Source organism: Stylophora pistillata, chromosome 11 (assembly GCF_964205215.1).
Source record: "Stylophora pistillata chromosome 11, jaStyPist1.2, whole genome shotgun sequence".
NCBI classification, from domain to species: domain Eukaryota; kingdom Metazoa; phylum Cnidaria; class Anthozoa; order Scleractinia; family Pocilloporidae; genus Stylophora; species Stylophora pistillata.
The window spans coordinates 10,289,197-10,314,168 of record NC_142529.1 but is presented as its reverse complement, the minus strand read 5'-3'; the positions used below and the strand labels follow the sequence as shown (position 1 = coordinate 10,314,168).

Here is a 24,972-nt window from a genome sequence, read left to right as displayed (position 1 = left end):
TAAGGGGGAGGGGAGAGGTGGGGCTAATATATTGCGTGGTCGCAAAGGCGTATTTCCTTTCGTAAACGGCTGTTGCCATTTGAAAAGGTCAATTTTGCCATTTTGAAACGGTCGTTGTCATTTGTCGAAACAGTCGTTGCCATTTTGTAATGAATGGAAACGACTGTTCTCGGAAATGGCAACGACCGTTTCAAAATGGCAACGGTCGTTTACGAAAGGGAAAATTGCGTCGCAGAGGATATGCAAAATGGCGGTCAGTTGGTGACATATAGTGGAGTGCTAGTGTAAAAATGTAATCAGGAACGGCGTTATATCGGAGAGCATATCCGGGTAAGAAAAAGCTAACATAACGTGCCAGCCAATTTTTTAAGTGCTGTAGAGTATTGAATTTGCAACGAGCACCCCGGGACACGCACGCATCGCCGTCGTAAACATTTCGCAAACTTTACTTGCTTTTTCCAAAGAAAGGGCCAGTATTTCACTAACTTGAAAGGAGAGCTGATATAATGATGTTTGCCCAAAAGTTGCGTTTAACCGGCTTCTGTTCCTCGATTTCGTTATTCTATCAGAAGGTTAAGAAATTTTGATAGGAATGTGGCCCCCAAAACAACAGAAGAAATTCGTTGGTAAGACAGTACTCAGGAAAACGTTGAAAGGTTTCCAGCAGTGCTATCCTTTTAAAGATCTGACCACCGGTAGGCCATAGGTAGGCCATAGGGTAGGCCACAGGGTAGGCCATAGGGTAGGCCATAGGGTAGGCCACGTTTTGTCCACACACTTTGTCGGAACGATCTTCGTACACCAAGAGAAATGGGCTCCAAACCTTGTTTGTTTGCAAGCAGCAGAAAAGGGACTTTAATGTCTTGCTCTTATCCCTAGAAGATTTTACGTTAATTCTAGTATAACCAGTATCAAATGTGATTAATCGAATGAAAAAATTGACACATCCAAAATTTAAACTTCAGGAACTGCAGTTATTTAATTAAAAAAGGTTGAGTTTATTATCTGAATATATCAACAAAGTTGAAATGGTAAATTGGCCACCGTTACGATTACGTTGCTTTCACCTAATCATTCTAAGCAACACATGGCAATCTGCGGTCTTTCCTTACACTTAGGTAGCCCGGAAAGCCAGAAAACTCTTGAACAAAAGCTCATCTTTCAAACCGGCAGTCTAAATCCCACAGGTATCAACGAACGCTTTTCATTCCACTGATTTATTCGTGTTTTTCTCGTTGCCATGTTCCCACCAATCATGTAGCTCCTTTTTCTGCCTTCAAAAGCACACACAACCCACAATTCCTCTATTCACTCCGACAAAGGGCTAATGCTCGAAACGTCGGCTTTTATAATCGTAATGGTGGCCAATTTACCTTTTCAACTTTGTTGATATATTCAAATTATTTCGTTACCCCCACCGACGCAGCCCCAATCAGTTTCTTTAGAAACTTTCAGCCTTTATGAGTTTATTATCAACGACTTGAGAACCTTGATATATTTGAAGAACATCAGATACATTAGGAGACTTAGGGGAGGGAGAGGGCCCCTGACTGACCTTAGTGCCATATTTACACATACATTTCATTTTTGTCTCTCAAAAAGGGTAACATGTTGTTAGGTAATTGCCTGGTAAGCAGAGAAAAATTAGACTTGAGAATACACATTCTCTTACTCCCGATCCATTTATTCGTAATATATAGATTTAGCCAAGCCTAAAAGCGGAGCTCCCAAGTTCATAATATTAACGATAACATAAAAGAAGTGCAAATGCCAGAACTCGCCTGAGACACCCCTCCCTTCGTTTTGATAGTCTCCCCTACCCTACCTGTGGAAGTTGAAGGCACGTACGCATGTACGTACGTACGCTTGGTCAGGCACGTGAAAAACAAACGAAAAGAGGTTAACCATAATTATTCCATGGGTATGGTGGTCTGCCCCACACGCGCTTCGTGTACGTGGGAGCCCCACTATGAATTAAACTTCACAGTATTAGATAGTGGTTAAGGTATGTGCAAGAAATAAAACTGTAGACATAAATTGAGGCGAGGAGCACTGATTTGCCCGAAATATCCTCAGAATTGGGAGAAATAAGTAAAGAGCACTTTTGTGCTAAGGGATGGGTGTGGATTTGTGCCCTGGTTTGTTCAAAAGATGGCTTGTTAGGAATGAATGTAATCACTTAAATACCCTGTATTCAAGGCAGTTAATTGACAGACTATGTCATTAGGAACGTTTCATACACTTATTTCATTGTCATGTAACGGCATTTATCTCGTTTATCAACAGTTGTACCTTGAGGAAAGCTGGTGACAAGGCAAGAATTTACATAGTGCCTGTGGTGAAACTGTCAGAAAGCAAGATGGTGAGGCTTGCCAATAAAATGCCTCAAAACACAACACATGCAACAATGAAATTAGAGATGCTAGTACCCGAAATTGTTGAGGATTAAAGAAATTTCATCCTAAAGTTGTAACACTATTTCAATTGAAGCTTGTAATACTATTTTAATTGAATTGAATTTCTTCACTCCTCAACTTTAGAAAGTGCTACTATAGGAAAATTAATTACCTGATGAGGGAATTTGCAATTTGTGCAATATTAGTTTTTGGCATGCAATTTGATGTGGAATTGGTGAGTCAAGTATGGCTTTTCCTTGAAACATATGGATGAATAAAAGTTAATAAGAAGTAAAGAAAACAGCAATGATATACTTTTTTTGTCCTGAGTGCAAAACAAAAGATGCGAAACAGTATCACTGAGCCTCGTTTTCCACTCACAATTCCACGCTAAATCCCTCGCTTTATGAACCATCAAAATGCAAGTTTTTATTGAATTATGCAATTCTATAATGAGACTGCATCCCTCTGTGAAATCTTAAAAAAATTGAAAACAAATATTGAGATGATGTCAAAAGTCTAACAAAATTTTTGCATCAAATTTAATAACTAAGATTTGTCTCCAGAACGTGAGCATGATGATTTGGCTGGATTAATTGGCAATACACTAAGCTAATTCATACCTCCCTGACATGATTGAATTTAAAGCTACTTTTGTTTCATTTTAATTTATACTCGTTAATGTTACATCCATAGTATAGGACAGGCCAAATTTAGTGTTTGGTTAACTCCTCAGCCTTATTTGATTTTACCAAATTTTAAATCATCCAAATACATGTAATTAAGAGTCTGTCCACGAGAGGACCAGGCAGGCGTGACACATGCCATCTCACCGATTTCTCTCAAACTTTCACAGATGATTAAGATCATAAAGTTATTCAAGAGTCCAAAGTAGTTTGGGCTTCCGGTTAATCCCTGGGGTACAAGGGCTTTCACATCAAATCCCAGGGATAAAACCCCGAAATCAGCCCTAAAATTGCACTTCCAAAAAACATCTTCCACACTGATAGAATGCGGTGGATTTTAATCTCATTTCATCCTACAATTTTTTGAACCTAAAGCAATCGAAGGTTCAAAGTTGGATTGATTTGAAATTATCCTCGCCAATCGAGAGTATTTCATAATCAACCATGTCACGCGACAACTTTAAGAGACCGAAAATTAGGCTTTTTTAATTGCATATATCTCCAATGGGCAACGTTACATGTCGATCCACATGTAATCACAGTAAAACCCAATCATAGTGCTATGTTTCTGACGAAAAAAATTTTTGGCCTCCCTGAAATATTTGTGATCAGATTCCTCCGAAGTGCGTGGGAGGCAAAGTTGATTTAACCACTTTTTGACCACAAGCTGCTGGTTAACGAGGCGAATGAAATCGTTTAATGGTATATGTGACGCCAAATGTTTTGTTTTTCGGCTCTAAAGATATTCAAAGATGTTTAGTTGCATAGCTAAGGCGTTGAATTAATTGTACATTTCGTAGATATTGACCCAATTCACTGATAGTTACTTAAGAAGATCTCCTAGCAAATCTAATGACACCGATTCGTGTTTATATACTGAAAGTCGACAGCTGAAAGCAAAGTATGCCAACTATTTTTTGTGAATTTTTTTCTTTTCATACTTCTTAAATTTATCTTCAAACAGGGAGCGCGCTTAAAGTAATTTCCTTACCGAAGAAAAAACAGCTGTCATGTAAGTTTAGGTGTGCGGCGTGACACGTGTTTCTGTTACATATACTTCAATGCATGAATTCAGAAATAAAATTCACTGAGCTCGAAAAAATAAAAGTCTCTCTTTGACAGGCAATCCATATTCAACTTAAGTTCAAGTTATTTTTGTTTACTGTACTAAAATCTAATGGCATGAGTCTTTTTCTGAAATCAGGTGAATCTAAAAACTATCGCCATGAAAAGTAAACAAAGATAAAAGAAAGCACGTAATCGATCAGTTTCCTTGCCACTTTGTGCTTGTATTCATCCTAATTTTCTCTATTTCTATTCAACTATGATGTGGGAACTAGGGTGATTTAACTAGACCCATGAAATTGTAGTTATTGCACTATTAGTTAGTATTACGCACTTTTCCATTGTTTTCTTTTAGTTTCATTTAATTACATTTCATTTAATTCCGTTCTTTTTCTTTTAGGTTTGACTACAACGCACTTACTGTTAGATACTATTTCACGGTAAATTATTATCTTCGCGCCATAATCAATCCTTTAAATTATGTTTTGTGGTATTATTAACCAATCCGAGAATAATAAAAAACGGCATTCGAATATTCATGTTTCGTATGCAATATTTTCAATTTTGAAAGAACAGAAGTGCGAACGAAGTAACCGAGAACTTACTACAAAATACTTCAGTTGCTACAAAATTTTAATAAGTAGGGAAAGAGCTGCTCAAGTCTATATGCTAGATTGAAAGATACCCCTGTTATTTTGATTGTTGCAGTTTATTTTGTTTTGGTAAGCGTTTGTGGAGTATCCCATAGTAGTAGTCTTGCTCACAATTATTCACGTTAGGACTGGAGCCAGCCTCTTCTATGTATTTAGTGGACATAAGTGCTAAGCTTATTTCCGCGTTTCTTTGCAGTTACAATTGAATTCGCATTACTATATATGTTATGTGGCAAGGAGTTGCTAGTAGCGTTGTGGTACTCAAATGTAGAGGGCTTTGCTTTCCTCTGTTTCGCCAGGCTCCTTGCCAGTTATTATAGACAGCACTTTTTACCTTACGGTATCTGAGTGCCTTTTGCAGGTTATTCATAATTAAATAGAGATTACTTCGATTAAAATACACGTTTTAAATCAAAGTTCTAGTTCCCTTCCTATTTGGAATCTTGTCTCCATTGCTTCTACTTCGCTGATATAATCATCAAGGTCCTCTTTCTCCTCTTGGGAATCAGTTACATTTCGCTTCAAGACACCACACTTGTTAAGGGCTGACAGCCTGCTGAAATATCTTGCAACTTGATGTGTTGAAAGCCATTCTTCCTTTGAAAACAATTTATCTCCATTTGACGATCTTTGACTCTTCATTTTACATGCAATATCAACGGGATTTGCTTTAACACCGGTTTCCTCTCCTTGGAAGAATGTTTCCTGCAAATAAGAGCGAACGCGTTCGGAAAATCGGATTGACTTCTTTGATTTCTTCATTGCCCAACCCCCCTCCAGTGATGGATTGTCAGCTGATACTGATGAGGATTCTGTTACTGACGGTACACCACCAACCTCACCTTCGACATGGTCTCCTGTAACAGTTTTACAGGTCTCTGCCCACTTTGTTATAATGCTGTCATAGTCCGATTCTCTTTCTAACTTGATTAGGTGGCGTCCAACATCGAGATGTTTCTCTAGACCTTTAAATTCCTTGTAGACTTTCACACATCCTTGTTCAGGGCAGGAATAGGAGGCGATCGACCGCGTTGCTGACTCTGCTTCGTCTGATTGCATTATTTGCACCTCCGTTGGCGCTAATGGTCCGACATCTTGGGTCTGCGATGCTCCTGCACGAAAGGTGCCGACATCTTGTAACGGTTGGCTAAATGGCTGGAGTTCTTTGATACCTGTGGGACCTTGTGGAGTACCATACTTCTGAAGCTGTGCCAGCGAAAAAAACCTGCCGGTGCCCACATTGTATGCCTTCCAAGCTCTCAGTCCAGCTGACTCGAACAAGAAATTGTTCAGTGCTTGAATTCCAGTCATGCTATGTTTCGTCATATTTTGAAAAGAATCTTGGATTTCTGCTACAGTGGCATAGCAGCCCTTTACCCCACCATACGATTCAATTGCAACCTACATGTCATTGGCGGTGTTGATTTCATTTCCCTCATTTATAAATCGCCGCATGTGACTTTTAAGAGTGGCTATACGGCGGTCACAAACATCTTTGCCGGCTTGGGGATCGCTAAAGTCATAGCGCAAGATTCTGATTCCGACACGCTCACCAAGACTTGGCAATGACAGAATAAGATACGCATTGTGGTAGCATCCAGCGTTATCGGATCGCAAGAAAGCTTCACTGAGGTTAGAATAACTAGCCTTTAAGGCCACAAGCGTACTTTCCAGGATTGATGCCACTGCAAACCAGTTTTGGGTGCATTTGTCGAAAAGGTGGATATAGCTTCTTGTCTAGAGAAAAAACGGGATTGTATTACCTAATTAGGATATTGTCACCATTAGGCTTGCAGCTAATGTTGAGGTAAAGCTCTATATTATGAAAGAACCTACGCAATAGGGAATTTGTTGAAAGCATGCACTTGCATTTTCGGTTTACCCAACATTTTTACCTCCAGAAATTGCGTTCAATGTGTAAATCAACTTTTTCTGGCCAATGTCTTCTTCACAGATATAACGTTTGCAAAAATCTTGGTTGCGGCATCGCTTTCACGTTATTGCGTTGATCTAAGTAAGTATGATGACCACTAGATTAGTTTATCACTCCTTCTGGTGCGCTGGCGTGATGAACACTAATCATAAATCAGTTGTAAGTTTTCTTTTTACTAGACGTCGATCTTAGTTAAATTACGCCCAGACGCAACTGAAACTCTACCTTAATTTCTCCGTCATCCCCCTTTTTGACAGCAACAGAAACATGCCATGACTTTCCTTTCTTCCCAAACCAATCTCGCTGTGTTTCCCGGTAACCGATTGGGAGAAATTTCATAGCCCAGTCCATAATGATAAGTACTTGGTTATTGGCCAGGTTCTCGATAACCGCACTTTTTGCAGTGTTCTGGTGAGCCGCCCTGAGGATATGCGCTTTCCATCTATCAATATCAGGAATTACGTTATCCACATCGTACTGTAACTCTTCCAGCTGGTCTTTAGTGCTAAAAGACGTATAACAATATAACTTAGATAATATGCTTTCTTTTGAGATTTGAAAACTTGCATATTGTTTGGTAAATTCTTCTCAAGGTTCCACTTGAAAACAAGTTGGTAAATATAACCTTAAAGACGGTTCAGTTCTCAAGCATTTCATAAAAGTTTAAAAAGATAAAAAACCGTTCCAGCCTTTGTGATATGACACTGAGATTGATAGTTATTTGTCACGTCATCTTTGACTGCTAGTTACATATCGTGGACTTCAGTTGCATACTGCATTCGAGAACAATACGAAGGTTGTGAGGAAACCAGATGGTATCAACTGTAAACACATATAATCACCTGAATTTGACTTCTTGTGAGTCAAATGCCAACTGAAGGTCTGCTATTACATTCTTAAGATCCTCGCATCGATCACAGTTGACCGTGTGCTGATGTGCACAGCTTCCGTGGAATTCTGGATCGGAACTACTCAAGGCAAATTGTCGGCAGTGGTCAGGACAAGGACTCTCCCTTGCTAAGTGGATTTTGTAATCGGTCTTTAAATACTGCCTCGCACTCTTCAAGCGGCGTTTCATATCCTTCGTTGCTTCTTCTTGTAGACCTAAATAGATATATATATATATATAAAACCCTAACAGTTGATGCATGTAGTTCCAGATACTATAAAACTGATATAAAAACATTCATTTACGCATAACAAGGGAATAAAGTATTTTTCAAACCTTTTATTACCAGGAAATTCCCTAACAGTTTTATGGTCTGATAAGTTGCTCTTTCTTTAGCATTTGCTAACTTCAACGATTTTACTTACCGAGTGAGCATAACCTTTCTGCTGTTTCTACTAATGTGGCAAAGGCACACACACCATCTGTTTGAATGCTATCCAGCCCCGTGAGCGATTTCTTTTTAGAAGCCGCGCATACCTTTTGAAAAAAGAATTCAACTGCAACGTTTGACGCATATCATGCCTGTTAGTCTATCGATCTTATTTTTGAAGGTGCATCACACAAATAGAATGATGAACTTTACTTGTGTCTAAAACTATCTCGCACGAGGTGCCCTTGGTAAGGAACACCTACCTAGTGACATAAGTGTGAAAATAATAACATTATTGATGCAATATCTGTTTTCTTTAGATCTTAACATCGATCATAGGCAGCGGTCTGTACATCGATCTCCTTACTAGTTGCGATGCTACTCGGAGTCTAGGACTGAGGTACCTTAACGGAGTAGAGACGATATTGAAATGTGGGCAGAGCAAAGTCGGTTTGTTTACTAATTGATAAGGATCAACGATGGAATTGCCTTAATTACGTATCGAGACTTTCTTCTATTTTCGAAACTGCTTACCTTCAGTATGTTAAACAGCGTCGATCGACCTAAAGGTTGAAATCCAGTCTCGGAACAGTACGATGTATACAGTTGGACAAGTCTCGATGCTATCACAGTTCTCACCACATTAGGAATTTCCAGTGTGTCACCATCGGAAAGTTTCAACTTTTTTGTTCCGTACGCGACATCTTGCAAAAAAGACGGACTAGAAACAAAATCAAGAAAGTGGTCAACCTTTGCTGGGTGCATTCTACTTCGCTTGATCTGTGGTGGTTCTATTTGTTGACCAGGCTCGTTAAGAAAAGCGTGTTTTCTTGCTTCGTCAATTCTCCATTTTGTAAGACCCGGAATTAAGGTCAATAATTCAGACCTCGAGTGGTCACAAACAAAAATAGAGAGTATCTGCTGTCTGGTATACCATGAGTTTGCTTCTTCATAGAGCTTTACGAGTCTTCCAAGAAGTTGATTATCTGGCCTGTTTCCATCCCTTCCACTGCTGTACCTCTCAACAACCCGATTGAAAAGCCAAGTGGACCGCTGTGGCGCAATTGCCTCCAGTACTGTCTCTACTGCTTGCACTGCTTTACCTTTGTAGTAGCGACTTGAGGAAGGGGACAAATTCAAAACATCTGTACAGAGCTGAGATCGAATGGGACTTACTCTTCCGTCCGCAGAGTTCCGGAGAAAGTTATTCAGAAAGTGAAGCCTATGCTGTACTTGAGGAGTTGGCTGCCATTCTAGCGACGTTTCGATCTCAGGTACTGACTCTTGTGAAGAGGACGAAAGAGCCTCTGAACTTGCATAATCTGACCCTACTAGAAGTGGCAGAGTTGATATTATCCCGGGACCGACCTCTTGTGCGGCGTATGAAGGTGCCTCAGAATTTACATCATCTGCCCCCGTTGGGAGTTGTGGGTTTGGTATTGCCTATAGAATTAAAAAAAAATTTACATTACCGCAAAAATATAATATACTGCAGGTGCGTTCGTTTTCCCTTTCTTCAAGAAACCGAGGAAAAATGCAAAGAAGAAAATTTACCTCACTAGGCTGTTCTCGGAGGGATGACAGAGTAAATCCAGGCTCGCTGACTGCAGTAGGATCAAGAGAGGGCTGAGTGTCAGGTGATGCGGGTTCAACGACGAGAGTAGCACCGTGTTCGCTGCGGCATAATTTGCAAATACCTGTAATAGTTCGTAGCAGAAACATTAAAATATATTTTAAAAGGGTAAAGGAGAAGGGGTCCAACTACATAAATTAGTCGGCATTATATGTCTTTTTACATCGATTGCAAATAGTAGATTTGCAACAAAAAGAAACCCCTCTTATAGAATCATTGTCGTTGGCTGCGATCTTTTTACCCTTCTAATTATCAATTGCTTGTCAAACACTGGATGAGACACTTGCCTAGTTTTTTTTTCAAGTTCGTCATTTGCAATCCTTGTTTTTAAGTTCACCATTCTTAACGAATAGCGATCCTTGTTCCGTTCTTGCATCTTTAGTGTTTTTCTGCCCTATAAAACGATCATTTCAAGGTTTCATTCTATATAAAGGCAACTCTTTACGACTGTAAAAATGACTCAAAATATTGTGACGTAGCTCCCTTAAGACCAAAAAAGCAAGATCGTCTAGCCAATACAGAACTTGAACCTGTTCTAAGTCGAAAGTTATCGACTACCTTTTACCTTGTGTGCAAAGTAAATGGTCAAAAAATTATTTTTCAGTTCCCTGTTGAAACTTTTCTGTCACAAGAAGTGAGCAGTTATCGTCATATTGACCTACGAAATGAACTATTTACAAATTCTGTTAATTCCCTATCCAGTTTAAGTAATTTCACTTAGTAAGAACAAGGAATACCACTGGTGTCTATCTGATTCTACAGGAGACATGATTCCAAACAGCAAAAAATGAAAACAAAACCATACCTGCACCGACGGGAACAAGAACTCTCCATTTCTCTAGAATCTCTTTACACATCTGTAGGCTTGCTCCTCTTTCTGGTTTTCGTCGCTTAATGCCATGCAGAGGATGGTAACATTTGAGACTTGGTCTCCACCAGGTGCCTAACGCAGCGCGATGCTTCGGACACACTGTCATATCGTCCCCCATCACATCAAAGAATCCCACTCTTGCTAAAATGAGGTCTTTCTCCGACCTAACAGATGTTTGGGCAACCTTCAGTTGTCGCAAATGAGATTTGATATCCCTCGTACAGGATGACAAAGGGAATAATTCATTCTTCCCTGGAAATCTCGCTGAAAAATCACAAGTGCTCTTGGAATGCGAAGAGAACGAACAAGACAATTGGGCAGCCATAGCTTTAAGTTGCCGCTCCGAAAAATCTACCAAGTAACTAGAAAAAACTACGGCGAGACTTCTCTGGGAAGAAAAGACTACGTGCTATTTTGTTATCTTTGTTTATTTTTCATGGCGACGGTGTTTACATTAGCCTGATTGAAGGATCTCTACCTCGAAAACAATCCTGCAATCAGACTTTACAAAGGTGAAATAAATTAAGTTTATTTAAAGTAGAATGTGGATTGACTTTCAAGATAGACTTTTATTTTTTTCGAGCTCTGGGAATTTCATTTCTGAATTCATGCAAGTAGATGTGACGGGAGCACGTGTCACGCCACTCACCTAAATTTGCATGACAGCTGTTTTTTCTCCAGAGGGAAATTAGTTCAAGTGCATCCTAGGTTTGATAATAACTTTAACAAGTATGGAAAGTAAAAAAATGTGCAAAATATACCTCGCATACTCTGTTTTTAGCTGTTGACTTCCAGCATAAAAACACGAATCGGTGTAATTAGATTTACTAATAACTGTCAGTGAATTGTGTCAATATCTGCGAATTAGTACAATTAATTCAGCGCCTTAACTATGCAGTTAAACACCTGTCAATACTTTTAGAGCCAAAAAAACAAAACAATTGGCGTCACATATACCATAACACGATTTGATTCGGCTCATTAACTAGCAGCTTGTGATCACAAAGTGCTTAAATAAACATTGCCCGTCACGCACTTCGGAGGAATCAACATTGCCTGTCACGCACTTCGGAGGAATGTGATCACGAATGTTTCACAGAGGCCAAAAATTTTTTTCGTCAGAAACATAGCACTATGATTGGGTTTTACTGTGATTACATGTTGATCGACATGTAACGTTGCCCATTGGAGATATTTGCAATTAAAAAAGCCTAATTTTCGGTCTCTTAAAATTGTCGCGTGACATGGTTGATTATGAAATGCTCTCGATTGGCGAGGATAATTTCAAATCAATCCAACTTTGAACCTTCGATTGCTTAAGGTTAAAAAAATTGTTGGATGAAATGAGATTAAAATCCACCGCATTCTATCAGTGTGGGAGATGTTTTTTGGAAGTGCAATTTTAGGGCTAATTTCGGGGTTTTATCCCTGGGATTTGATGTGAAAGCCCTTGTACCCCAGGGATTAACCGGGAGCCCAAACTACCTTGGACTCTTGAATAACTTTATGATCTTAATCATCTGTGAAAGTTTGAGAGAAATCGGTGAGATGGCATGTGTCACGCCTGCCTGGTCCTCTCGTGGACAGACTCTTAAATCTGGTTGGAGAGGAGTGGAAATTATGTGTATTGTAAATAACTGCAAATGTGCTAAACTCAGAAATACTTGTTGATAAAGTCTATACATCACATAGACAGAGAGAGCTTTTTATCCATAATTGATGTAAAAACTAGGAACTTAATTCTCCAGAATCAATAAATACATATATACTATGAAGAATAGAAGCAAATTTTTAATCCATCATAAAGATCTCTCATACACCTTATTCCAAAATGGCTGAGACTTTATAATTCTTTTATGTTCATGTAAATTAGCCCTCGATGCCCCGATTCTACCAAGAAATTCTTTTCAATTCTGAAGATGCGATCGAGGCATCGAGGGCCAATTAACATAAGTATAAAAGAATAATACAATGGTGGCTATTTTGGAATAAGATGTATGGTACCCCTATAATTTCAAAGAGTGGAAATTTTATTATAGTGGAAAATATGCTAAAGAAGTTGTCAATTTTTGATTTTGATTAACCCTTGTACTTCTTTTTAACGAAATATTTATTCAATACCCATATTGTAATTCACACATTTTTTTTAAAGCATTAACTATTTACCTCTTGCTTATTTTTAATGACATAGATTTCAGATGTAAGGAGTTTGTTGAGTGTCTTAAAGAATGAGTGGCTCATAGGTTGTTAGGAAGTAGGCACTGTGCCTATATTGAGTGTCATCATCTCAATATTAATCTGTAGAAAACATCAAACTCTTTTTGTTTATATTGCATGGATAAATTTTTTAAACAAACTTAGTTGTAATGCAAGTGGTAGATGAGTGTTTAATCCAAGTTAAACTTCATTTCCCTTCCTTTCTTCAAAAAACGTGATGAGATATATTATTAATAGTCTGTCTATTTGCATGTATTTTAATGCTGTCAATACAAATATAATCAAAGTGATTAAGGTCCAGGTTTAGCACCAGGCAAAGTGTATTCAATATCTGTAATTTTTTAATAAATTTCAAATAAACTTTTGAAACTTATTTGCAATGACCCTTTTAATTACTTACTAGGTTTATTCCAATCTCTTTGCCTTTTGCCTGATAGACTGTGGGAATGAGCAGGTTTGCTACTGACAATAGTTATGATCCCAAATGGGTTTCTGTGCTTTTCAATATTACAAACAATGGATTCGAATATGCAACATTTTCATATAAATTTTAAACTATTGTTAACCCTAAACCTTGACCTCTCAACAAATACATGAAAAGTGATTGTATTCAACCCATTGGTCCTAAAATGTGTACCATATGTTGTGTCTTACTGCAGAAAAGTGACGCCAATCCTTGGTTAAAACGGCCGACCGAACTTTAATAATCACTACCTAAACTACAGTTACACAATATATCACAACCTCAATATGCATGCTAACTTAGCTATATATGTTTACTCTCTGGGACCTCTCATGTCATGTATCTTACACCTAGTGATGGTTCCTATTATTTAAATCCTAATTCATTAACACTATAACATTAATTAAACCCTAGTTCATTAACACTATAACACCATACTTTCAGGGTTTTATGTTTGATTCACATCTTCAAGGGTCTTAATACAGATCATATAAGAGTTGTAAATTTCTGATTTATTTTGGAGCTTCAAATTCATACTTTACAAACAGATCAAAGCCTTCCACCAAGGGATTGCCTTACATTTAGGGGTCTTATAATCAGGGGTTCTTACAATCAGGGGTCTTACAGTCAGGGGTTCTTACAATCAGGGGTCTTACAGTCAGGGGTTCTTACAATGAGGGGTTCTTAAAATCAGGGGTTCTTACAATCAGGGGTTCTTACAAACAGGGGTCTTACAGTCAGGGGTTCTTACAATCAGGGGTTCTTACAAACAGGGGTCTTACAATCAGGGGTTCTTACAGTCAGGGGTTCTTACAGTCAGGAAATCTTACAATCAGGGGTTCTTACAATCGGGGGTTCTTACAATCAGGGGTCTTACAGTCAGGGGTTCTTACAATCAGGGGTTCTTACAATCAGGGGTCTTACAGTCAGGGGTTGTTACCATCAGGGGTTCTTAGAATCAGGGGTCTTACAGTCAGGGGTTCTTACAATCAGGGGTTCTTATAAACAGGGGTCTTACAATCAGGGGTTCTTACAGTCAGGGGTTCTTACAGTCAGGAAATCTTACAATCAGGGGTTCTTACAATCGGGGGTTCTTACAATCAGGGGTCTTACAGTCAGGGGTTCTTACAATCAGGGGTTCTTACAATCAGGGGTTCTTACAATCAGGGGTCTTACAATCAGTGGTCTTACAGTCAGGGGTTCTTACCATCAGGGGTTCTTAGAATCAGGGGTTCTTAGAATCAGGGGTCTTACAGTCAGGGGTTCTTACAATCAGGGGTCTTAAAATCAGGGGTTCTTACAATCAGGGGTTTTTACAATCAGGAGTCTTACAGTCAGGGGTTCTTACAATCAGGGGTTCTTACAATCAGGGCTCTTACAGTCAGGGGTTCTTACAATCAGGAGTTCTTACAATCAGGGGTTCTTACAATCAGGGGTCTTACAGTCAGGGGTTCTTACAATCAGGGGTTCTTACAATCAGGGGTTCTTACAATCAGGGGTCTTACAATCAGTGGTCTTACAGTCGGGTTCTTACCATCAGGGGTTCTTAGAATCAGGGGTCTTACAGTCAGGGGTTCTTACAAACAGGGGTCTTAAAATCAGGGGTTCTTACAATCAGGGGTTTTTACAATCAGGAGTCTTACAGTCAGGGGTTCTTACAATCAGGGGTTCTTACAATCAGGGCTCTTACAGTCAGGGGTTCTTACAATCAGGGGTCTTACAGTCAGGGGTTCTTACAATCAGGGGTCTTAAAATCAGGGGTTCTTACAATCAGGGGTTCTTACAATCAGGGGTCTTACAGTCAGAGGCTCTTACAATCAGGGGTTCTTACAGTCAGGGGTTCTTTCAATCAGGGGTCTTACAGGCAGGGGTTCTTAAAATCAGGGGTTCTTACAATCAGGGGTTCTTACAATCAGGGGTCTTACAGTCAGGGGTCTTAAAATCAGGGGTTCTCAAAATCAGGGGTTCTTACAATCAGGGGTTCTTACAATCAGGGGTTTATATCAGTGTGTTTTATATGAAAGAATGTGCCCAGATGTTGATATTGATCGTTGTTCCTTACGTTCAGGGGTTTACATCAATGTGTCTTACACGAATGGGCTGTGACCAGATGTTGATATTGATCGTTGCTCCTTACGTTCAGGGGTTTATATCAGTGTGTCTTACACGAATGGGCTATGCCCAGATGTCGATATTGATCGTTGGTCTTTACGTTCAGGGGTTTATATCAGTGTGTCTTACACGAGTGGGCTATGCCCAGATGTTGATATTGTTCGTTGTTTCTTACATCCATGGGTTTTAATCAATGTGTCTTACATGATGAGCTGTAGGCAGATGTTGCAACTTATCTTAGTATCTAACGGTTAGGGGTCTGCGTTGATCGTAACTCTTTACATACAGTGCGTATTCAGTGCCCAGATGTTGATATTGATTAATTGAACTTAAAATGTCACATCCATGTTAAACGTGTGTACAGTTGTTTATTGCGATGGTAAAATGTTACATCTAGGGGTCTGCGCGCAGATGTTGATATCGATCGTCGATCGTCGATCGTCAGAACCGTGCTTGAAATCCAGGGGTCTTATATTTGTACCTCTATATTGTCGCTATGTAACGATGATGATTTACATAAGGGGGTTTTGAATAAAATATCATGGTAGTTTTATATAAGGGTCTGTTCCCAGCTATCGATAATGATCCATAAAATGCTGTCTGTGTTCAAGACTACCATCAAGGTTTTGGTCTGTAAAACTCTCAAGCGTCACATTATCCTATATCACAAACCCACACCCGGTGTGGTAAAATCAGATAATCACTAACTTAATCTAATTAAATGAATCTGTGTGCGGTTTCACGAGTGTTCATTTTTTTCCTAGGCTATTTCCGTTAGCTGTTCTATTATTTTCCGTTGAGTTTATTTCAGTTCAATGTAGGCTCGATTTCTTTACAAACGTTTATCAGATAACCTATTACTGAAATTCTATGGTTTCCGGACCTTGTGACTGAGGTCTTGAAAGGTGCAATATTTTCAAGTCTAATGTCACAGGTTTTCACCAAAAGAACGAAATGACGTATTCATGTTTTTCCTCTCTCAAATCACGTGGGTTACCCATGCAAAGTTGTTTATTAAAAAAAAAATTTGTAAACGAAAATGTGTTATTTAATGCGTTGAAATTGATGCATTGTCTAAAAACTGTTCGTGGTTTCCCAATCCTTTGAAAAAAGTTACTCACTACAGATAGTAAATGGTTTGAACCCGGGGGTAACATGTGAAGGTGTAGTCTGATCGTCCGGGTGAGTGTAGTCCTGAGAAGGACTGTTGTCGGTGGTAGTGACTGACGTTTCGACAACCTGTGCGGAAGTCATCATCAGAGTCAAGTGAATTATTGTTGTCAGTAGAATGTTCTCATTCCAGTTCGTGTGAAATGATCGGTTGGTTTTGCCGTGATGTTATTGGCTGTAAGACTCAAGTGACGTAAGTCGGTCGTGATTGGTCTGTTTCGGTCTGTCGGTAAAGTTGGGTTGTTCTTTAGTCTTGTTGTGAGGTTTCTTGTTGTGAGGTTTCTGGCAGAATCCTCACAACAAGACTGACTGAACACAGAGGGGCGACGAGGAAAGGTGATGTCAGCAATCACATTGCTGAACACCATCGACTTATCAACCACAACATTGACTGGGACTCTGCGCAATGCCTAACCTACAGCACTGACTATTTTCAACGACTGACTCTGGAAAGCTGGTTTACTAACTTAGAACAGACTCCCCTAAACAGATGTCAACAACTACCCGCCCCATACAAACGACTCATTCACGACATAAACATCACAAACGACCGAAAAAGAACAACCCAACTTTATCGACAGACCGAAACAGACCAATCACGACCGACTTACGTCACTTGAGTCTTACAGCCAATAACATCACGGCAAAACCAACGGATCATTTCACACGTACTGGAATAAGAACATTCTACTGACAACAATCATTCACTTGACTCTGATGATGAGTTCCGCACAGGTTGTCGAAACGTCAGTCACTACCACCGACAACAGTCCTTCTCAGGACTACACTCACCCCGACGATCAGACTACACCTTCTCACTACAGATAGTTAGTATATTATGTGTATGTTACTTTAATTTTTTTATTTCCAATCTCACCAAAATCATTTGATCGGCACGAAGTTTTGCACTGCGAAAACAGTTCCTTCAGTCTGGGGGTCTGTTGAATTCGATCACTTGTACCTTAAAGAGCCGAGTATAGAATAAACGCGTATGACACAAAACAAGGCGACATTCATAACCCAGTTTCGTTCCCCTATTTTTGCTCCGCGCGCCTTTATCAACTGATGTTTCCGTCCTCTTGCTAAATCACCCTAATATTCTCCAGTACAACCCTTGCACTTGGTTAGTAACAAGTTACTATTGCCAATTCATTAACGGGTATAAATTAACAAGACAATCCGGCAAAGCGTTGCTGTTTCCAACGAGAAGAAATAGGTAAGCTGAATCTATGAAGGTAGATCCTGGACAAAATGTTCGATACGTCGTTTTGTTATGGCGTTTCGTCGTTTCGTGTGCAGACATAGAGATGAACACAAGCGCAACACTCCTGACATCTCAACCCACAATTTGTTTCCTCACAAGCGCTTGCTATTCGGCAGACTTAATATGAACTTCTACCGTCCTCTACAAAAACCGTCCATGTATCGTCTTCCTCGCAATTAACAGACTCAACAGGTAAGGACAGGCTCCGTAAGTGACGATCGTTTATCGTATTAACTCGATTTGTAGATTTCCCCTTGGTTACCTTGATTAGTCGATCGAAGGTCTTGTCACGAATAAATTTTAATAAACTAAGTATGCAGTTATCTAAGCGTTTTTTTACTTTCCCTTTTAGGTATCCGCATTTAAAAACTCTGTGGAAGGCTTCCAAAAACATGTTTTAGTTGATTCTGAGACCAGTTCTAAAACAATATGCCCACTGCTGCTTCCGATGGACCCAGTCATGCACAAAGTAATTATGGAATGCGGTGGTCTTTGAGGAGAGACTGGACCGGTGGAGAAGGGCTCGTAGACAGTCATCGAATAATGATTCGTTCGTCTGCTGTAGGACCTTACGGAACATTTTGTAGATCTCTGCTTCGGTAGGTAAAATCGCCAGTCTTCTTTCTGAGTTCCGTGCACAACAGCTTCTGGGGCCGTGGGACAGCATTCATAATTCCCACCCACGCGTTGTAGTATTGAGGGACGATGTCACTCATACACCATGTGCTCGTGCCGTCTTGGACATCGTAGAGAGAAGGTTGCGCCTTTATTACGTGTCTGCGGTATTCCCTATTGCACGTGACTGAGCTTTGAGGAGAAAGACAACGGTAAACCTTCAGTCGTTCGCCCGACTTATAAATGGCGTTACCCGAGAAACAGATCTACCAGACAATTACGAGGAAGAGGAGAACATAAATGGAAATGATCGGAGCGAAAAATCGCGCGGGAAACATTTTGACAGTGTAATTGGATCACGGAATTCCTCGTTTTCTGATGAAGATGGTAATACAGCAGACGAGAAAGGGATGCCACGGGAAGAAAATTTCTCACGAGATGTTTTTCTACAAGATGAAGAAAATCCACCCCCTTGTTTTGTATGATGGCCAAACGAAAGGACGAATGTAAGGTTTTACTAATTAGATTTTATCCCTACAACGATTTAACATTGTATAGTACACTAAATTAACTTAACTTTAGGTGTGATAATTTATTAATTAGTTGAAGAAACTTCGAGCAATGAATGCTAAATGTGGTGTCTACCATAGGATGATCGTTTAGGGATCTTGTTATTTTTGGTGTTTTATTTGACTCATAAAGTCTTGCCTGAAAATGCACAAATTGTCGTCTTCTGATTTTTAACTATCTTATTCTCTAATAATTTGGATATATCAACAAAGTTGAAATGGTAAATTGGCCACCGTAACGATTACAAAAGCTGACGTTTCGAGCGTTAGGCCTTGGTCGGAGCGAATAGAGGAATTGTGGGTTGTGTGTGCTTTTAAAGGCAGAAAATGGAGCTACGTTATTGGTGGGAGTTTATTGATCAGTGTCAATTTCTTGTTGATAATCTTCAAGATCTTGCTCACCTTTGGTACAGACAAGGAACGTTAAGAAACATGTTCACTCGTGACATATATTTGTAGGCTAAGATAATAACTTTTAAAATATTTTTAACTCCCTGTGCATCTCTTTTCGAAAATTAGTACCATGTTATATTGCATATATGAGAGAGGCAGCAGCCTTACAGTCAGTGTGCCGAACTCGGGGTCAGGAGGTCCACGCTCAAACCTGTTTGGGTCATTGTGTCATATTCTTGCACAATACATCTACCCTTACAGTGCCTCTTTCCTCCCAAGGATGTAATTAGGTATCGGCGGATAGTCAGGGTGGTCAATGAAATGCTGCCCAGGGGTATCCTTACAATGGACTGACATCCCATCCTGGCGGGAGTACGAAGGGCTAACGCTTCGCTCCGACGAAGGGCTAACGCTCGAAACGTCAACTTTTATAACCGTAACGGTGGCCAATTTACCTTTTCAACTTTGTTGATACATTCAAATTACTAATACTCATAGTTGCTTTACGCTATGGAAACCAGCATATGCTCCAGCTGGATGGGCCTTGGCTCAATTACAGACGGTTACATCTTTATATGACTATATATTATATAAATTCTTACACACACCTCATGTAATGACCACCTCCTACTTACCACTTACCTCTCATCTTAAGGTGACTGAAGGAGTGGAATGTAAGCAGTGTTAATCAACGCATTTTACCTCTAATTTTTTTAAGACATCAGTTCATGACCTATATAAAATAATTTTATGGTTCTTAAACTTCTTTTTGTTAAATTACAATTATGTTCAATCATTTATCTTATGAGAAATATTTTGTTACGGGGTTATTGGTATGGGGAAAAGTTTTGCAAGCACAGCTTTAGATTGAGAACCAGGTTTGACACAAGAATGGAATGTTTTAGTATTGGCTAGGTATGGTATGTTGATAGAGTTTGCTTTCCACCCTAAACCCCCCAATAATACCCTTGATATAACAACAAACAACTGAGGAGAATATCATTACTTTTGAAAACAATAGCGACCAGCTATGGAAACTGTCAGCTTGAGAGGAAAAAAAAACTCAAGTCACTCTTGTAAAAATAGTATTCTTTGTAGACAAAATCCAGAACGAGTATTAAAGTTTTCAGAAAACGAGAGATCAACATTACTTTTTCAACTCACTAATCTGCTTTATTATCCAACTGTGCTTTGTAGAGTACAAATAAAGTGCGAGACGAGTATATATATATATATTTATAATTGTTTTTGTCAAAAATCCTCAAAAATTCTCCACTCTCTCTGGCATGATTCCCAGGCTTGCTGTCTAGTGTGGTTGGTTTTGAACAGAATTTTTAGTTTTTCTCACTTGGCGAACAGATTTGAAGTCAAATTGAAGCTTTGGCTATATATACTAAAACTTTAATGACTTAAATTATATTGTAAACAGATAACTAATACTGGTAACAAGAATAAAAAATTAAGATAATGGTGGACCGAATTTTTTTTTCTAATAATATACACTATTACATTAAAAAAAAATTTTTAACACCAGTAGGTATCGGGTAGTTTGTTTAAAAGTGATTTGAATCCAAGCCACATATGGTAACTCCGTTTGATTAGTATCTGACGAAAAACTCATTTTAAGAGAGAGACCAAGTTTTTGGAGTTTGTTCTTGTCTACTTCCCAGGCCTCTGCATATCACCTGGAAATGGTAAAAAGGGGACCAGCCATGGACCTTTCTTCCAATGTGGCCATTTTGAGTCCTGGGAATTAAAGAGCTTTGTTTTCGCACTTCCTACATGTTCACTGCAAAGCTGAAGGTGTCCTCATCCCCATTTTGTCACCACAATGGAATGACCACAGCCACATAAAAAACTATGCAACTCTATTCTGGAAATCTCTAGTTAAAAATTCCCGTCTCTTTCAAAATGTACAGTTGCAAAACAGATCCTCCACTTCCCCCCCAAAACAGATCCGTGACTCAGCTACTGAGGAGTTAAGTTGAACTCCCCCCTCACCCCCAAAGAAAGTCTCTCAAAGCTTTCATCAAAAAGAAAATATGCATTAGCTTTCAAAGTTTGATTACGTTTTAACTTGGAAGTTACGTTTTTGTCTTTATTCTTATAACCCAGAAAGACCTTGGTTACGGAAAAGAAAGTAGGCGTAGTCAGTGGAGGTAGGGGTCGGGCTGGGATGCGCGCTAACCCCCGCCCCCCCCCCCATCTCCTTTGTGAGATGATTTGGTTTAGGTATAACGTACGTGTATAAAAACCGTCCAGTTCCGGTAGCAAAAAAGCGCGAGTCGGAAGCATCTACGAGACATGGATTACTTAGAATTTGTTAAGTTTTACTGAAGTTCAAAAGAAAAATGTAACAGGAATCGACGGAAGGGATGACTAAATTGTTAGTTAACTGTTAATGTAACACTTTCTAGTGGCACTTACGTTGGGCCGTTGTGTTTCGCGGGCCTGAGGACGAGAATGATTATGGAATTTACAGTAAAACAGAGTTCGTGTAAGAAATAGATAACCACATTTGATTTGCTGCCCGATATGACTGAAGTATAACGTACGTTAGAAAAAACTGAAAGGAAGGAAAAAGATACTTAACTTTATTTTCAAAGCAAGGCACTGAAGGCTACAGGTCGGGTAAGTACTGTCTTTTAAAACGAATGATTCAATTCCATTAATTTTTTATTCAGTGTTAACAGACGTATATGTGCACGATCCTTCGCAGTAAAGCACTATTTGAGCAATAGTGAAAATCAGACCTGAAAAAAATTTCAGGCCTGTACGGGATTCGAACCACTGACCTCTGCGATACTAGTGCAGCGCTCTACCAATTGAGCTAACAAGCCAACTGGGAGCAGGCCATCAAATTAATTCGACATAAACCCGTAGATGATAAATCAAACAACAACAAACATATGAAACATATGTATGAACTTTTCATAACCGCAGTTCATACATATGTTTCATATGTTTGTTGTTGTTTGAGTGTTAACAGAGTTAAGAAATCATTTTGGCTTCAGGCTTCGTTCTTCTAGACTGTTTCAAACCTCGCTATGTTCTGGCTGATATGATTGATGATTTGTCGGAAGAAAATCTTGATATGTGCGATAAGAATTGAAAGAAGTTCATGAACGGGACGGTCGGTTTAACGCTTATAAGCCCATTTAGACCCACCAAATACTAACCAAATTTGATTAATTAACTCATATTTAACCAACGCTAGACATGTTGATTTCAATAAAGCTACTTTCTCTGAAGATTAACTTCCGATATCCCCTGAGTTAGCGAAAATGCTATCTATCTCTAACCTCGAGCAGAATTCCAACCGTGATGGGAAAAATTTATTTACCGAATGTTCATTACAAAAGCTAAAATCGAATTAACGTTTTTCTCCCATTGAGGGAAAGGTGAGTAGAGGTGGATATTTATTCTCCTACTTTTGAAGCACCATTTAATGTACATGTATTTCGGTTTTGTTCGTCTGACCTCTTTTTAACGATGATGGATTTTGAGCACGCAGCACTGAAACAAATTACTTCTGTTTTGCAGTCAACGTCCAGTCTCAGTATTCGTTGTTTTGCAAGAACCGTTGGATTTTTATTAAAAATTTACAGTCAAGACTTGTTGCAGTACACCTGGGGCTTCTTTCTTGAAACGGTAAGCTATATGTGCGCGATGACTAACTCATCACTGGCTTTTCATTTTCCATTTGTTGCAATTTGAGTGAGAACAAAGTTGATAAGAGAAACTGTTGGAGTTGATCAGTGTCGTACTCTTAAAGAGAACATTGCAATCTACGGTTAATCCCTTAAAAGTATCAATCTAGATAATACGGAACTCAAATTATTGTAATAAACACGTAATCTCAAGAGAGGATCTCGCTTTGCATAATGTAAGTGACGATCGACAAATAAAACTTCTTTTAGGGAGGGGAAGGAGAGGAAATAATGAACCTGGACCACTCCTACAAAGAGAAAACCTTGGACCTTAGGAGAATTTGCTACCTTTCTGTAATATCAAGAAATGGATAGATATTCTAGTCTTCTCGGATAAGGACGAATAAACCGTAGGCCCCGTCTCCTGCAGGGTTAGAGGTAGGAGACGTCAATTTCCCACGCACGAGACTACTGCGTGATGGATGTCCTCCCCTGGGGTGGGTTTGGTGGGGAATTTACTGGGCCCGCAGTAATTGGCGCAAGCTGTTGTGGGGTCCCTGCCTGTCGGCGAGGCTAATAAATTAAATTAGATTAAATTAAAATTAATTAATTAAATTTAATTTAATTAATTTTCCAACAAATCTGCATCATCGGTCATCTATTTGAGTTTAATCTCCGGCTTATTTAAAGTGGTGCACCGAGCGATTAGCCCATTACCTAACGAACTTGCTATAGTGATAAAAATGTACAAGAATATTAAACGGGAAGGTGTGACCTTCAAGTAACACCAATAAATAATTCTAAAGAGAAATGAAGGGTATAGTGATTGGCAGTCGCGAAAAAAGTTGTTAATCAGATATGGGAAATCACTGAAATATTTAATAATAATAATTCTTATAATTTACCAATTTATATAGCGCATATTTACATGTGCTGATCAATAGCGCTTTACATGTTGTTGTTAAGGTTCAGATCGGACGTCAGCATTTTATTTAATATTAAATATATTAAATATTAATATTAAATTTATTAAATATTAAATATATTTTATTTAATATTAAATATTTAATAATAATAATTCTTATAATTTACCAATTTATATAGCGCATATTTACATGTGCTGATCAATAGCGCTTTACATGTTGTTGTTAAGGTTCAGATCGGACGTCAGCATTTTATTTAATATTAAATATATTAAATATTAATATTAAATTTATTAAATATTAAATATATTTTATTTAATATTAAATATTTAATAATAATAATTCTTATAATTTACCAATTTATATAGCGCATATTTACATGTGCTGATCAATAGCGCTTTACATGTTGTTGTTAAGGTTCAGATCGGACGTCATCATTTTATTTGAAACCGACAGACTAACTTTTGCTCATTGGAAACCCTTGATTTGAAACGAGCGCGTGGCCAATAAAATGTGCTGGTTATCTATCTCTTACGCTAAATCCGTCGGACTGTAAATTAAATAGTCATTATTGTCCTCAGGCTCGCTTAACATAGCTTTTTTTTACCTATGATGGATTTGGGCATGCAAAACTGAAACAATTTTCTTCCTTTTTACAGGGAACGTCTGGTCTCAGCATTCGTTGTTTTGCAAGAACCGCTGGATTTTTATCACAAAATTACAGTTAAGACTTGTTACAGTACAATTGGAGCTTCTTTCTTGCAGCGGTAAGCTATATGTACGCGATGACTAACTCTTCATGTGTTTTTCATTTTCCATTCGGTGCGATTTGCGTGAGAACAAAGTTGATAAATAGGAAAAACAGTTGGAGTTGTTTATTGTCGTACTCTCAAGAGAACATTGCACAACATAATTTTATACTAGCAAATACACTTCAGATACAAAACAAGTCCATGGTAGCCAAACGATTTTATGAGTCAGCAGCCAAGATGATGAAAATAATTGGCAACATACCAGGCGAGGCACGATGTTACACAAGC

The 24,972-nt window shown here is 38.8% G+C and overlaps 1 protein-coding gene, 1 long non-coding RNA gene and 1 pseudogene across 4 annotated transcripts; 1 reads left to right on the top strand and 2 right to left on the bottom strand.

Moving 5' to 3' along the window:
* Nucleotides 1-45: 45 nt before the first annotated feature.
* LOC148719971 (uncharacterized) lies at nucleotides 46-3,181 on the top strand. 2 transcript variants are annotated; one of them, XR_015993305.1, is made up of 3 exons: nucleotides 46-330; nucleotides 2,287-2,631; nucleotides 3,093-3,181. It is a non-coding gene; the product is annotated as an uncharacterized LOC148719971 (long non-coding RNA). The 2 variants fall into 2 exon arrangements; XR_015993304.1 differs by adding an exon at nucleotides 1,119-1,187 and having other exon boundaries at nucleotides 2,287-3,175.
* Nucleotides 3,182-4,837: 1,656 nt separating this feature from the next.
* LOC148719970 (uncharacterized) lies at nucleotides 4,838-9,774 on the bottom strand (annotated as a pseudogene). The gene is made up of 6 exons (XR_015992936.1): nucleotides 9,607-9,774; nucleotides 8,587-9,495; nucleotides 8,048-8,159; nucleotides 7,576-7,837; nucleotides 6,959-7,238; nucleotides 4,838-6,537 (listed from the first exon to the last, which is right to left on the bottom strand). The product of XR_015992936.1 is annotated as an uncharacterized LOC148719970 (transcript).
* LOC148719969 (uncharacterized) lies at nucleotides 9,769-11,490 on the bottom strand. The gene is made up of 2 exons (XM_088738974.1): nucleotides 10,491-11,490; nucleotides 9,769-10,079 (listed from the first exon to the last, which is right to left on the bottom strand). The coding sequence occupies exons 1-2, from the start codon at nucleotides 10,879-10,881 to the stop codon at nucleotides 9,994-9,996; spliced, it is 477 nt and encodes a 158-aa protein (XP_088595100.1). The 5' UTR covers nucleotides 10,882-11,490; the 3' UTR covers nucleotides 9,769-9,993.
* Nucleotides 11,491-24,972: the final 13,482 nt, after the last annotated feature.

Bases quoted from the DNA above. Each gene is read 5' to 3' on its own strand.
- LOC148719969 (XM_088738974.1), bottom strand. From the start codon at position 10,881: ATGGCTGCCCAATTGTCTTGTTCGTTCTCTTCGCATTCCAAGAGCACT. The intron at 10,080-10,490 runs GTATGGTTTTGT...ATCGTTTTATAG, and splicing joins TCTTGTTCCCGTCGGTGCAG to GGCAGAAAAACACTAAAGAT.